Source organism: Dreissena polymorpha, chromosome 14 (genome assembly GCF_020536995.1).
Source record: "Dreissena polymorpha isolate Duluth1 chromosome 14, UMN_Dpol_1.0, whole genome shotgun sequence".
Lineage (NCBI taxonomy): Eukaryota > Metazoa > Mollusca > Bivalvia > Myida > Dreissenidae > Dreissena > Dreissena polymorpha.
This window is the reverse complement of record NC_068368.1, coordinates 67,374,740-67,388,046: the sequence shown is the minus strand read 5'-3', so window position 1 is coordinate 67,388,046 and position 13,307 is coordinate 67,374,740. Positions and strand designations below refer to the sequence as shown.

The 13,307-nt window shown below is 37.2% G+C and overlaps 1 protein-coding gene across 1 annotated transcript; it reads right to left on the bottom strand.

The window, feature by feature from the left end:
• Positions 1-2,856: 2,856 nt before the first annotated feature.
• Positions 2,857-12,924, bottom strand: LOC127858775 (uncharacterized). Its single transcript, XM_052396049.1, has 8 exons — positions 12,759-12,924; positions 9,480-9,590; positions 8,301-8,396; positions 6,766-6,827; positions 5,535-5,601; positions 5,119-5,187; positions 3,608-3,771; positions 2,857-3,007 (listed from the first exon to the last, which is right to left on the bottom strand). Exons 1-7 carry the CDS (start codon positions 12,880-12,882, stop codon positions 3,608-3,610), a joined length of 693 nt encoding a protein of 230 aa, XP_052252009.1. The 5' UTR covers positions 12,883-12,924; the 3' UTR covers positions 2,857-3,007.
• Between the last annotated feature and the right edge of the window lie 383 nt (positions 12,925-13,307).

The following is a 13,307-nucleotide window of genomic DNA, read 5'->3' as shown; positions in this document are numbered from 1 at the left end:
AAGTCCTTGATTCATATCGAATATATCCTTCGAATTCCATCCATTGTTGTCATTAGCGGTGATTTAGTGAATAAATAACTCATGTATCCTAAATGACAGTTTCTAAATAGCCAAACTCGCCGATTATTGCTGTAGGAAAGTTTTGACAAGAATGTGAACATTCTCTCATGGGTGCGGCCATTGCTGTTTACATGTGGTATCATGAGGGCGGACTACTTTCAACCTGTACTTTCTCCGAGTCGATTATTGATAATCTGCGAGAGGTAACGAAGGAACCTGGCAGTTTCATGTCTGTTTCCTGTCCCCAACCTCTCGATAAATTTGAAAGAGGACGGGAACCAAGCTGCCTTTACCTTTATAAATGAAAATCAGCGAGGTATGCCGATTGAGAAAATTTTGCTAACTCAATCGGACTGGCTCGGTCTTCTACATAAGTCGTCATTGTAAAGAATTTGTTCATGGTATGATAACATATCATGGTATGGTCTGATACCATAGACGAGCTGCTTCGCTGAAGCAGCATCGATAATAATGACTTAAAGCGATATTATTTTGGTGATGAAATTATTAATTCCTGTATTGTCCATTGAAAGGCTTAATTTACACAATACTATGGGACGTGGTCTGTGAATAGGGGGGTTAATGTGTGTGCGTAAATTGTCGTCCTAGATGAGCCTGTGAAGTTTCTTTTTCTCAAAAATCAAATTTGGGCGAAAAGTGTCGTTTTAAAGAAGCCTGTGCGGATTGCACATGCTTATTTGGGACGACACTTTTGGCACGTGCATTAAACCCCCTTTTCACAGACCGACGCCCATACATAATACTTTAGAGTGTGTTTCCTGACTTCAACACTGATATTGGCCAAACACCTGCGTTGTCTGTTAAGCGCTATTTTGTTCGTTTCCTTTTCACCATGTCATTACCGAACTGTAAAATTCAGTGACATGCTAGAGATCCGACATTTTTCCGATTTAATAAAACATTATATTTGCCAGTATGTCTTAGGCATATGTTCTTTAATGAAGTTATGCTACAATGTCCGAATACGGAATAACGTAAGGGCAATCGTAGTTACACATTGAAAACCAGAGGGCGACAATGCGATAGTATGAAGGCGACAATGCGTCACCTCTATAGTACGATGGCGACAATGGGTAGTCATATCGTACTGTCACCATCATATCATCGAATTGTCGCCAGTGTACTATCGCATTGTCGCCATCATACAATCGCGTTGTCGTACTTTCGTCATCGTATTATCGCATTTTCGCCATCGTACTACCGCACTGTCTCCATCGTATTGTCACATTTTCGTCATCGAATTATCGAACTATCGCATTGTCGTATTGTCACCATCGTATTGTCGCACTGTCGCCATCATACTATCGTATTGTCGCCATTGTACTATCGCGTTGTCGCATTGTTGCCATCGTACTATCGCGTTGTCGTCATCGTACTATCGAATTGTCCCCCTCAAGTTTTAATGTGTGACCACGATTGCCCTAACGTATTACGTACCGAATTATTTATATCGCAACATTATTGAAAATATATGTCAGTATCAGTTTCTTAAAATTTAACATGCATGAAGTGATATCTGTGAATTTGCAGTACTCTTCTTTACAAAAATCGACAGACAAATGTGTTATAATATGGTGTTAACAGATCATGAATATGTTCAGTACAAATATTACGGGGTTGTTTTGCAGTCTTATTTACTTTTATGGACTACAAATCGTATGCACAAATAAAATAGTGTGCTTTCGAAAAATACCATGTTATATATATATATATATATATATATATATATATTATAATAAAATAAAAACCGGTAGTGATGGACCAAAGCGATCATATGGGTTCTGTCGATGACGATTGATTGACATACAAAATATGGGCCATGCTCTATGAAAAGGGGGTTTTATGCATGTTTGTAAAGTGTCAGGCTAATATTGGACGACACTTTACGCACATGCGTTAAATCCCATTTTCACAGAGCAAGGCCCATATATTTGCATATTCACATGATAGTAGTTGACAAGTTTTGTCGAACTTGGATTCCAAAAAAAACTAGTAAAGATCTCATTTAGAAAACATACGACCATAACAATATTTAACGATGTTATTAAATTAACCTCAGTTTCCATTTAAAATCGATTTAATCCAGTGCTTGATATTTAACCCTTTGCATGCTGGGAAATTTGTCGTCTGCTAAAATGTCGTCTGCTGATTTTCTAAAATTAACATTTTCTTCGATTTGTTTTAAAGAGTACTATCAGAATAGCAAACAGTTTGGATCCTGATGAGAAGCAACGTTCTGTGGCGTCTCATCTGGATCCAAACTGTTTGTAAAGGCCTTGAAAATTCGGTTCCAGCACTGAAAGAGTTAAATCTCCAAAGATCAAACTGGTTTTATTAAAGGTCGATTAATTGACAAAGCACGAGATTTCTTTACAGTGTGTTGATATTACGAAGGTTATAATTAGCAAGGTCACTTATGCCAATAGATTTTGAAAAGCATTCAATACATTGTCTTTCCGCTTTACAAACACAACTTTTAGCGAGTGTTTTTTTTTGTTTTATTTCGGACCCATTATACAAAAACGGTTATATTTGTTCTTATATAACCGTTATTTTACAAATTTTATTTTTGTTAATTGATGCCAGGAACACCGCGAATCTGAACAATAAAATCTGTCTAAAACGTCGATTGATTTGTTCTCACATATTTAAAAGAATAAAGTTAAACTTTTGGAGTCATATTTAAAAGCAAGCCGGTGCTAAATGCCATGTTTGCGTTATTTAAATGTGTGCAACGGCATGTCTCCTATAGATTTTATATTAAAAACTCGTGAATTAGGATGCAATTTTATTTCATAGTAACACACAAACAGCGTGCATAAAAGATATTTGTCGAAGATATCGTTTATCATTAAAATGTTCTTTTTCACGTATTCATTTTGGAGTGTCCACTGTCGTAGTAGGGGTAGCAGGTCGGGTTTCCAGTCTGCAAATGTAATAAAACAAAACATGTGAGCCGTTCTCTGTGAACATTGCTTTAATACATGTGCGTTTAGTGTCGTCCCAGATTAGGCTGTGGAGTCCGCACAGGCTAATCAGGGACGACACGTTCCGCCTAAACTGGATTTGTGCAAAGAAGAGACTTTCTGTTAACGAAAAAAAGTGTCGTCCCAGCGGACTGCACAGGCTAATCTGGGAAGACACTTTCAGGACATTTATTTAACCCCATTTTCACGGTCCGTCAATATATTGTTTTCTGCTGAAAGTACCTAAATCAGCCCTCTAATTTATGTTTAAATGAATAAAATCGGCACATTTTGTAGAAACAAAAGGTTCGCCTCTCAAAAGTTGCATATAAACACCACAATAAGCCAGCGGTGGGTTTCCACAAATTAGTGACGATAGGTTCGCACATAATGTATTTATAGTTTACTCAAGTCTTCCACCTATTCCAGAAGAGCTGAAAAATACAATGAATATCCCATAGTATCGGTCGTGTTTATGAAAATGTCAATCTACAAGCCTTTTGTTCGTACTGTTTCCGAAAGGTTTTCTCAACAACAAAAAACGCATAGTGTATCCTCACCTATTTCCTAAAGTGGTTGAGCAGCGTCTTGACGACTCTCTTGCCATCACCCTCAGCGGCATCAACTGCCTCGTCCTCCTCGTCACGAAGCTCGGCCTCAACATTCTCGAACACCTTGTCACACAGCTCAAACAGTTCGTCTGCTCCCTTCAGGAACTCGTTATCTACAATGGATTTAAAACGCGTTAACGTCATTTTTTATGAAATAATAAATACATATGTAGTAATTCATTCTTCTTATTTAGAGAAGATAGTTAACATTTACTGCATCTAACAGAATGGCGGAATTCAAAACAACCTATGTTAAGCCTTAATTAGCGTTAATTACAACTAAGTTCTTCACATAATGGATGCATTTTAGCAAATAAATTGTATCGCAATACATTATTTTTGCAACAGCGGCTTTTAAGGGCTATTGTGGGGCCTCGTTCACGTATTGTTGGATTAGTAAACAGATTTATATAATTTAATTATTAAGTGCACATATGTGTCTTGTTCTAATAAAACTGGACATAATTCATGTGCGTACAGTGTCCACACAGGCTAATCAGGGACGACACTTTCCGCTTGTATGGTATTTTTCGTTTAAAGGAAGTCCCTTCTTAGCAAAATTCCAATTTAGGCGGAAAGTGTCGTCTCTGATTAGCCTGTACGGACTGCACAGGCGGCTAATCTGGGACGGCTTTTTACGGACATGCATTTTGCCCAATTTTCACAAAACAAGACACATATAAAAGCGCTATGGGTAGGTAAACCTCAACCCGGTCACTTACCCTCTGGGTCCCCACCAGACAGAAGGATGGTCAGCCCCTACGCGGTCACTTACCCTCTGGGTCCCCACAAGACAGAAGGATGGACAGCCCCTACCCGGTCAGTTACCCTCTGGGTCCCCACCAGACAGAATGATGGTCAGCCCCTACCCGGTCACTTACCCTCTGGGTCCCCACCAGACAGAAGGATGGTAAGCCCCTACCCGGTCACTTACCCTCTGGGTCCCCACCAGACAGAAGAATGATCAGCCCCTACCCGGTCACTAACCCTCTGGTTCCTCACCAGACAGAAGGATGGTCAGCACCTACCCGGTCACTTACCCTCTGGGTTCCAACCAGACGGAAGGATGGTCAGCCCCTACCCGGTCACTTACCCTCTGGGTCCCCACCAGACTGAAGGATGGTCAGCCCCTACCCGGTCACTTACCCTCTGGGTTCCCACCAGACAGAAGGATGGTCAACCCCTACCCGGTCACTTACCCTCTGGGTCCCCACCAAACAGAAGGATGGTCAGCCCCTACCCAGTCACTTACCCTCTGGGTCCCCACCAGACAGAAGGATGGTCAGCCCCTACCCGTTCACTCTCTGGGTCCCCACCAAACAGAAGGATGGTCAGCCCCTACCCGGTTACTTACCCTCTGGGTCCCCACCAAACAGAAGGATGGTCAGCCCCTACCCGGTCACTTACCCTCTGGGTCCCCACTAGACAGAATGATGGTCAGCCCCTACCCAGTCACTTACCCGCTGGGTCCCCACCAGACAGAAGGATGGTCAGGCTCAGGGACTCCTTGTCGGCCATCAGGTTTGCGCCTTCAGAAACAAGTAAAATAATGATAGTTATAAAATGATAATGATCATGATAAAATAATAATAATAGTAATAATAAATAAATTACAAAATATTTAAATTTATAAAAAGAAGATAACAAACCTTTTGATCGATATTTCTATTTATTTTACTGGAATGAATATAAATATTATGGTAATGAACATTATAATTTAATCGTAATAATAATGAAAATAATGCTAACACTAATAATATTAACAAACAATTGCATTCAGTTTTTTTTTCTCCTTTTTTCTTATGATAACATTTTATGTTTTAATATTGCATATTATATTAGATACAAACAGAAAACAATCTAAAATCATTATTACACTGCGTGAGAGGAAATCCCAAATTTAAGTACTTTTCCGCGGCTTTCCTCCCTTCCTCGTCGGCTTCCTGAAACATATGGGAGGCAACTGGTTATTTTTAAAAGAATAGCTGTAAAATAGATGATGCAACTAGTTATTTAAAAAAAAAGAATAACTGTGACATAGAGGAGGAAACAAGTTATTTAAAAAGAAAAGCTGTATCATAGGGGAGGCAACTGTTTTTTTTAAAGAATAGCAGTAAAATAGAGGAGGCAACTGGTTATTTGACAAAAGAATAGCTGTTAAATAGAGGATGCAACACGTTATTTAAAAAACGAATACCTGTAAAAAAGAGGATGCAACTAGTTATTTTTAAAAGAATAGCTGTAGCATAGGGGAGGCAACTGGTTATTTAAAAAATAATAGCTGTAGCATAGAGGAGGCAACTGGTTATTTAAAAAATAATAGCTGTAACATAGGGGAGGCAACCAGTTATTTTTAAAAGAATACATGCATTTGGTTATTTAAAAAAGAATAGCTGTAACATAGAGGGGGGCAATAGTTTTTTTAAAAAGAATTGCTGTAAAATACAGGATGCAACTGGTTATTTAAAAAAAAAGAATAACTGTAACGTAGGGGGGGGGGCAACTAGTTATTTAAAAAAGAAAAGCTGTAACATACAGGATGCAACTAGTTTTTTTTTTAATCTGTAAGACAGAGGAGGCAACTGATTATTTTTATAAGAATAGCCGTAACAAAGGGGAGAAAACATGCTTTGTGTTTGTTGCCGTAAAGGTTAGGCAACTGTTTATTTCGAAAAGAAAGCTGCAACCAAGGCGAAACAACTTTTTAAGAAAAATACATGCAAGATATTAGTAAGACACATACTTGCAAAATATTGAAGACATTTGATTTTTTTGAAAGTGTATCAACATCCAACTTCATGGCATTGGAGCATATTGCATAAATAGGTATATGGAATGTAACAATAGGCAATAACGTCGCATTAAGGAAATTCTGCTTATTTTACTGTTTTCATACTCTCAAATTCAAAGTTCTTTTATGTCAAGCCATTTTTACACTTATGCTGCCACACTTGTCATATGCGTCGATCATGTATCTCGTCGTCGATAAAAGAAAAAAAATGTTGTTTATGAGCTTATGCACACTTTCGTATCATAGTTTTTCATTTTACACGCGATTTATTACACGAATAAGTTTACTGGCTGAGAAACAATAATTCGGGCCTTACCGCTAGCTTTCTACCCGCCTCCATAACATGGGGGCATGCGTTAGCCAGCACCGAGTCTTCGCCTGAAAATTAACAAACAATATTATACAACTATTTGAGACGCCTTCGGAGAAAACGGGACCTGGTGTATGTGCGTAAAGTTTCATCCCAGATAAGTCTGTGCAGTCTGCACAGGCTAATCAGGGACGACACTTTCCGCTTTTATGGTAATTTTCGTTTAAAAGAAGTCCCTTCTACACGAAAATCCAGTTAAGGCGGAGAGTGTCGTCCCTGATTAGCCTGTGCGGACTGAACATGCTAATATGGGACGGTACTTTACACACATGCATTTTATCCTGTTTTCTCAGAACGCGGTCCTTTTGTCGTGAGTTGTATTTGATGCAACACATAGTTTTCTGTACGCGTTATGCACTGAGGTGTAACAAAAAATATTTAGAATTCACCAAAACGGAAAATGTCATTTTTCTCCCGACACTAGTGTGTTGACTTGATCTTTAATTGTATAATATGTTATTGTTTTGTATCTCTTTGTGTTGCTATTTTTTATTTCTGTAGTATTATTGTTGTTTGTCAAGTTGTATTGTCACTTATTATTTAATCATACAATAAGTCTTTTTATACACAAACATGGATTTATTCTAAATAACCCTTGTGCCTAACATACCATTAACTGAAACTAGCTCAACTTTGTGTAATTCTTTGGCCGAGTTGATGTAATCTCCAATTATGTCCCTGTATAATAAGTTCCATTGACTACACCTGAATATAGGGCAACATTGATGTAAGCTCAACACTAACATATGCCATGGTTATGGCAAGCGAAATGCACATTAATCCCTTAAACCACGGTTTAACAGTTAACTATAAAGTATAGAGACTTTGAACCCTGTTCAAAGTGCCGTTTGCACATTAATTCTTGAAACCCGGGTTCAAGACTTTGAACCGCGGTTCAAAGTATCTTAACTATATAGTAAAGAAACAACCAATGAAATCTTGAGATGAGTTAATATGCAAACGGCAATTTGAACTCGGGTTCAAAGTTTCTTAACTATATAATTAACTGTTAAATAATTAATGTTCATTCCGCGCCTCTTAACCGCAGTTAAAGACTTTGAACCGAAGTTCAAAGTCTCTTAACACTATAGTTAAGAGATGACCAATGAAGTCGCGGCATTTACCTTCTAATTGTGGTTTCAGCTCCGCTGATTGGTTGTCTCAGATAACAGATTTGTATCTATTTTTAAACACACTTTGAACCGCGGTTCAAAGTTTTGAACCCGGGTTTAAGGAATTAAAGTGCAAACGGCACTTTGAACCCGGGTTCAAAGTCTCTTAACTATATAGTTAACTGTAAACCGTGGTTTAAGGAATGAATGTGCATTTCGCGTGCCATACATGATCAGCTCTGAGTGATGTCATTGTCGCTTTGATGTAATCACAAAATCAGCCGCCGTGTAATACGTACCGTAAACTCTGACAGATTCGAGTGCCGCCTCGATGTTATCAACCTCAGTAAGTCGCAGTGTATAACTTACCGTCGACGTCAACTGCTTCGAGAGCCGCTTGTAGGTACTCTCCCCACTGTTCAACCAGTATTTTACCACTCTCGCACTTGGCGTAAAGGCCAGCAACTAAACATACACGTTATTTTAAGAAATAATTCACAGTTTGTAGTGATTTAAATCTGGTGAAAAATCGTCGGGTTACAATTACACAACATACTAGAACTACCACTATACGACATTTAAAGACGAGCCGTGCTCTGTGAACAAGAGGTTTAATGCATGTGCGTAAAGTGTCGTCCCAGATTAGCCTGTGAAATCCGCACAAGCTTATCAGGGCGACACTTTCCTCAAAAATATAATGTTTTGCAGAGAAGAGACTTTCTGGAAACGAAAAATAACATAAAAGCGGACTTCATAGGTTAATCTGGGGCGACACTTTACGACCCTTATCACAGAGCACGGCTCGAATGAATTTTGAAACCGAAAGTGTGAGTACTCCGCATATTGATTAGTTTAAGCATTTTATTTAGACATAAGATATATAGATACATATATGGGAAAAACAATCAACATAAGTGTGTGAGTAAACATATTCATAATCGATATTTAACTCGAAATATTTGTAACCGTATAAGACATAACAATAATGACATGCATATTAATTAAGAAAACTTGTTAAACAATTGTTATTGACACATATACTCATCGGGAATTAAGGTGAATGCGTCGTTCAAGCAAATTAGCTTAACCCATTTATGCCTAGTGGACTCTTCCATCCTTCTAAATCGGATCAATTCATTTAAAAAAATAGGGATGTCTAGTATATTTATTTCTATATTTAGAGTATTTCTTACAGAAAATTCTTTAAGCTAACAGCACAGACCCTGATGAGACGCCGCATCATGCGGCGTCTCATCTGGGTCTACGCTGTTTGCTGAGGCCTTTTTCTAGACGCTAGGCATAAATGGGTTAAACCAACAGCGGCAAAAATTGAGTTTAATGTTGTTGTTTTTTAAAACAATAATATGGGCTGTTGCTAAAATGCTAAAAAATAAGAGAAAACCATTGCTAGGTATGGTTTTATATCAACGGTTTAATTTACAATAACATGGGCGGTGAGTTTAAACAAAGACCTAAATTGAGTTATCGACTCGTACACTACAAGTTTATACCGAGAATCGTTGTACGATAATGACAAAAGGAGCTTACATTCCAGCCAGCCGTAGGGCCACCTGTCTTTGACGTCATCACCGTCTGCTGGGCGCCCGCCCTTCTCAAGACCTTCATCACCGTCTGCTGGGCGCCCGCCCTTCTTCAGACCTAAAATGTATATTAAAGGGGCCTTTTCACAGATTTTGGCACGTTTTGAAGTTTGTCATAAAATGCTTTATATTGATAAATGTAAAAATTGGATATAAAAAGCTCTATTATAAAATCAAAAATAAAATTTAAAAAGAAAAAGAAAAAAAGTAACCCTCAGCAGGGCTCAAACCAGTGACCATTGAGTCCTGGATTAAAATGTCTACCACTTAGACCACTCGGACATTCTTCCTGATCCAATGTCAGATGTATTTTATCCTTAATATAAGCAATCCTTGTAGTTTTGCAAAATATAACGACAAAAGAATAACTCTCCAAATTATTAATTCGTTTCGCGTTGCACCTCTGAATACATTTCAGGTTTTTAAATCGTCAAAAGATGCATATAATGGCTATTTTAGAGCATTGTAAATGTTCAGTTTTACTGTTTTCTCGCAAATATCATAACTTAAACCGAAATTTTGTTAATTTGAAACAATTTATTTTTCAATTTACCCAAACGTGAAAAGGCCCCTTTAATTGATTGATTTATGCAACTCACCTATTGGAGACGATAATAGGATGATGTGCTCACTGGAGCTGATATGATACCCATCATAAATACATATTGAGTCGCGTTCTGAGAAAACTGGACTTAATGCATGTGCGTAAAGGGTCGTCCCAGATTAGCCTGTGAAGTCCGCACAGGCTTATCAGGGACGACACTTTCCGGCTTAACTTGATTTTCGGTAAGGAGGGACTTCCTTGAAACTAAATATACCATATAAGCGGAAAGTGTCGTCCCTGATTAGCCTGTGCGAACTGCACAGGCAAATCTGGGACGAGACTTTACGCACATTCATTTAACCCGCTTTTCACAGAACACGGCCCATATATTAAAGTAAGACAAAAGAAAGTGTTCAGTGATATTTTGAGATCTATATTATTTTCAAAAACGCTGAGAAGATCTACGTGGTAATCATCACTATTCAGAAAGATGCTTTATCTTCTTGTGCATATCTGCTGCCAACACCTTTATGGTACTCATTAGTACACATAGTCTGTTTAATAGTTGTTCATATTTAAATACTATGATTCACACACTTTATGTGGTAGTAATCGCTTACATATTGATTATTACATATTGTCAAGAAATTTGTTAAAGGGACATTACTGTGTTATACTAAATACTAGATCCCATAAGAGTTGTCTCTACTGTTAATCTTATATGACTATGCTTAACTAGTTTGGTGTACACTTGTAGCTTGGGTATCAATGAATAAAATGTAGCCACATACGCCTTACGTTATATTAATAACACCGGCTAGACTACCACATGGTGTCAGAAGTGTGTGAAAGTATCAAAGTGTTAAGAAATCGGGAAATAAACAGGTGTATTTTGTTAAGTTTCAATATATTTGTTTTTCCCGTGACATTTTGGATAATATTTCTTCAGTGTTAATTGGATTTATCAACAATGTTAAGATGAGGCTAGAACAACGCCACAATCTATGTCATTTTCGAGAGAACTTGAGCAGTGTTATCAGGATGTTAACATTAGCCAGCAGTGTGTGAGATTTATAAGCAGTGCTTTGCCAATTAACGTTAATGAGAAACATTTGTTATACCTGGACACAAAATTTTGTTATATGATCACCTTTGAGATACAGATTAAATATTTTCCCATGAAAACATTTATTTGAAAAGAAGGGAGTTGATACATATTGTCAAGAATATATTAAAGGGACATTACTGTGTTACACTAAATACTAGATCCCATAAGAGTTGTCTCTACTGTTAATCGTGTGTTACTATGCTTAATAGTTTGTTGTACACTTGTAGCTTGGGTATGAATGAATAAACATGTAGCCACATACGCCTTACGTTATATTAATAACACCGGCTAGACTACAACAATGATAACAACAACTAAACACTTATGTCATTTGATTTTTTTTTTAACTTTTCCATAACTAATAATTAAGTCATAATTATTACCAATGTAAAGTTCAATTAATAAAAGAGTTTTCTCCTACATGTGATGGTCACGTTAAAATATGATGTTTTGTGGTGATTTTTTTTTTAAATTACAGCCTCTATAACGCCCAAAATCAACGAAGATCTAAGTACAATATTTCGTAAAAAGAAGTTAAATAAAAATCCTTGTTCCTTATGGCAATTGCCGAAATTTCAACGCTAGATGTGGTCTGGTAAAATAGATGTGTGTAGATACAAAACGCTCGTTTTTATTATTGTTTTGCATATTTATTCCATTTTAACCCATTTATGCCTAGTGGACTCTCCCATCCTTCTAAATTGGATCAATTTATTTCAAAAATAAGGGGTGGCTAGTATATTTATTTCTATATTTAGAATATTTCTTACAGAAATTCCTTAAAGCAAACAGAGTAGACCCAGATGAGACGCCGCGTCATGCGACGTCTCATCTGGATCTACGCTGTTTGCTAAGGCTTTTTTTTCTAGACGCTATGCATAAATGGGTTAATTTCCCACGAATATATCTATTGATAGGACACATGAACACTAACATGGCACCATATTAGTGTTCGTGTGCCTATGAAAAGATATATTCGCGGAAAATAAAAAATGAGTTTATTGTGTCACAACTAAATAAAATGAACATTTTGTTTCTTTTAAACATCTTTATAGTCATACCACATCTAGCGTTGAAATTGTGGCTATTGCTATAAAGAAAACTGATTGTTTAGGTGTTTATTTTTATTTTACGAAATACTTAACGAAATTTTCGTTGATTTTGAGCGTTATAGAGGCTTTAAAAATCATGAGTCGGACGCGACTCTTTTATTTACATTTCATTCTTTATTATTAAAGTCGTTATTACTTAATCAATAACCCTGTTAAATGAAACATTAGAAGTTCGGTTAAATTTTAACAAAACAAACAACATAGTATTCCCGATTGCGTATGATCTCGATTTAACACACTTTTCCCAGCAAATAAAATGTATAATACTTAATATGCACAACTAAATATCTACTCTAAAGACAGTTTATTATGCCAATTAAGTGTCAAAATCTAAGTTAAAAATATGATAATATAAAATAAAAATAAAAATATTTGCCATTACAAACTCATTTTTTTCAAGTACAATAAAACATCAGCTTAGTGGTTATATTTTAATAAACATTACAAGCTAAAGCAACGTACCTCGCTCAGTAAGTTTCTCCAGAATGCGTTCCCTCAACAGATTTTTTGCTGGCTCTTCCGCGGGCTTGCATTCCGCCAAGACAGCGAACAGTGCGAGTCCCAAAACTGCCAGTGTAGTCTTCATGGTTTTGGTTTCAAGTCTCGACCAAGAGTGATGACAACGGGTGAAAGGTGCCCATTATATAGCTCCCCGGCCGGAGCTCGGGTGTTGTAATTACACTCCTTTCAACCATGTCTTTAAAAGGTTGTCAAATACTAGGACACTGCAGAGGCCCATCGTGGGTATAACTTTAAACTTACGAAATGTTTGCCAGTAGGCCGTATGCAAAGGTACTGTTATGTGCTAATCGTTACAAAATCTAAGTATTTTTATATCCAAACAATATTGCAAAGAAATTACAATATCGGTTACTTTAATTTTATGATGCATGTTCTCTAGCGAACGCGATAAAACTGCGTCTTATGTTAAGTGCACTTTGCGTCTCCTGTAATGTGGTTAAATGAGCCTTATTTTGTGAATACTGGCCTTAATGCATGTGCGTAAAGTGT

What these genes read in the sequence shown, in the direction of transcription:
- LOC127858775 (XM_052396049.1), bottom strand. Translation starts at nt 12,882, where the DNA reads ATGAAGACTACACTGGCAGTTTTGGGACTCGCACTGTTCGCTGTCTTG. An exon ending in GGGATTTCCTCTCACGCAGT is followed by an intron (nt 5,188 to 5,534) that starts GTAATAATGATT and finishes TTGTTTCTGAAG; the next exon opens with GCGCAAACCTGATGGCCGAC. An exon ending in GTCTGGTGGGGACCCAGCGG is followed by an intron (nt 3,772 to 5,118) that starts GTAAGTGACTGG and finishes AATCCATTGTAG; the next exon opens with ATAACGAGTTCCTGAAGGGA.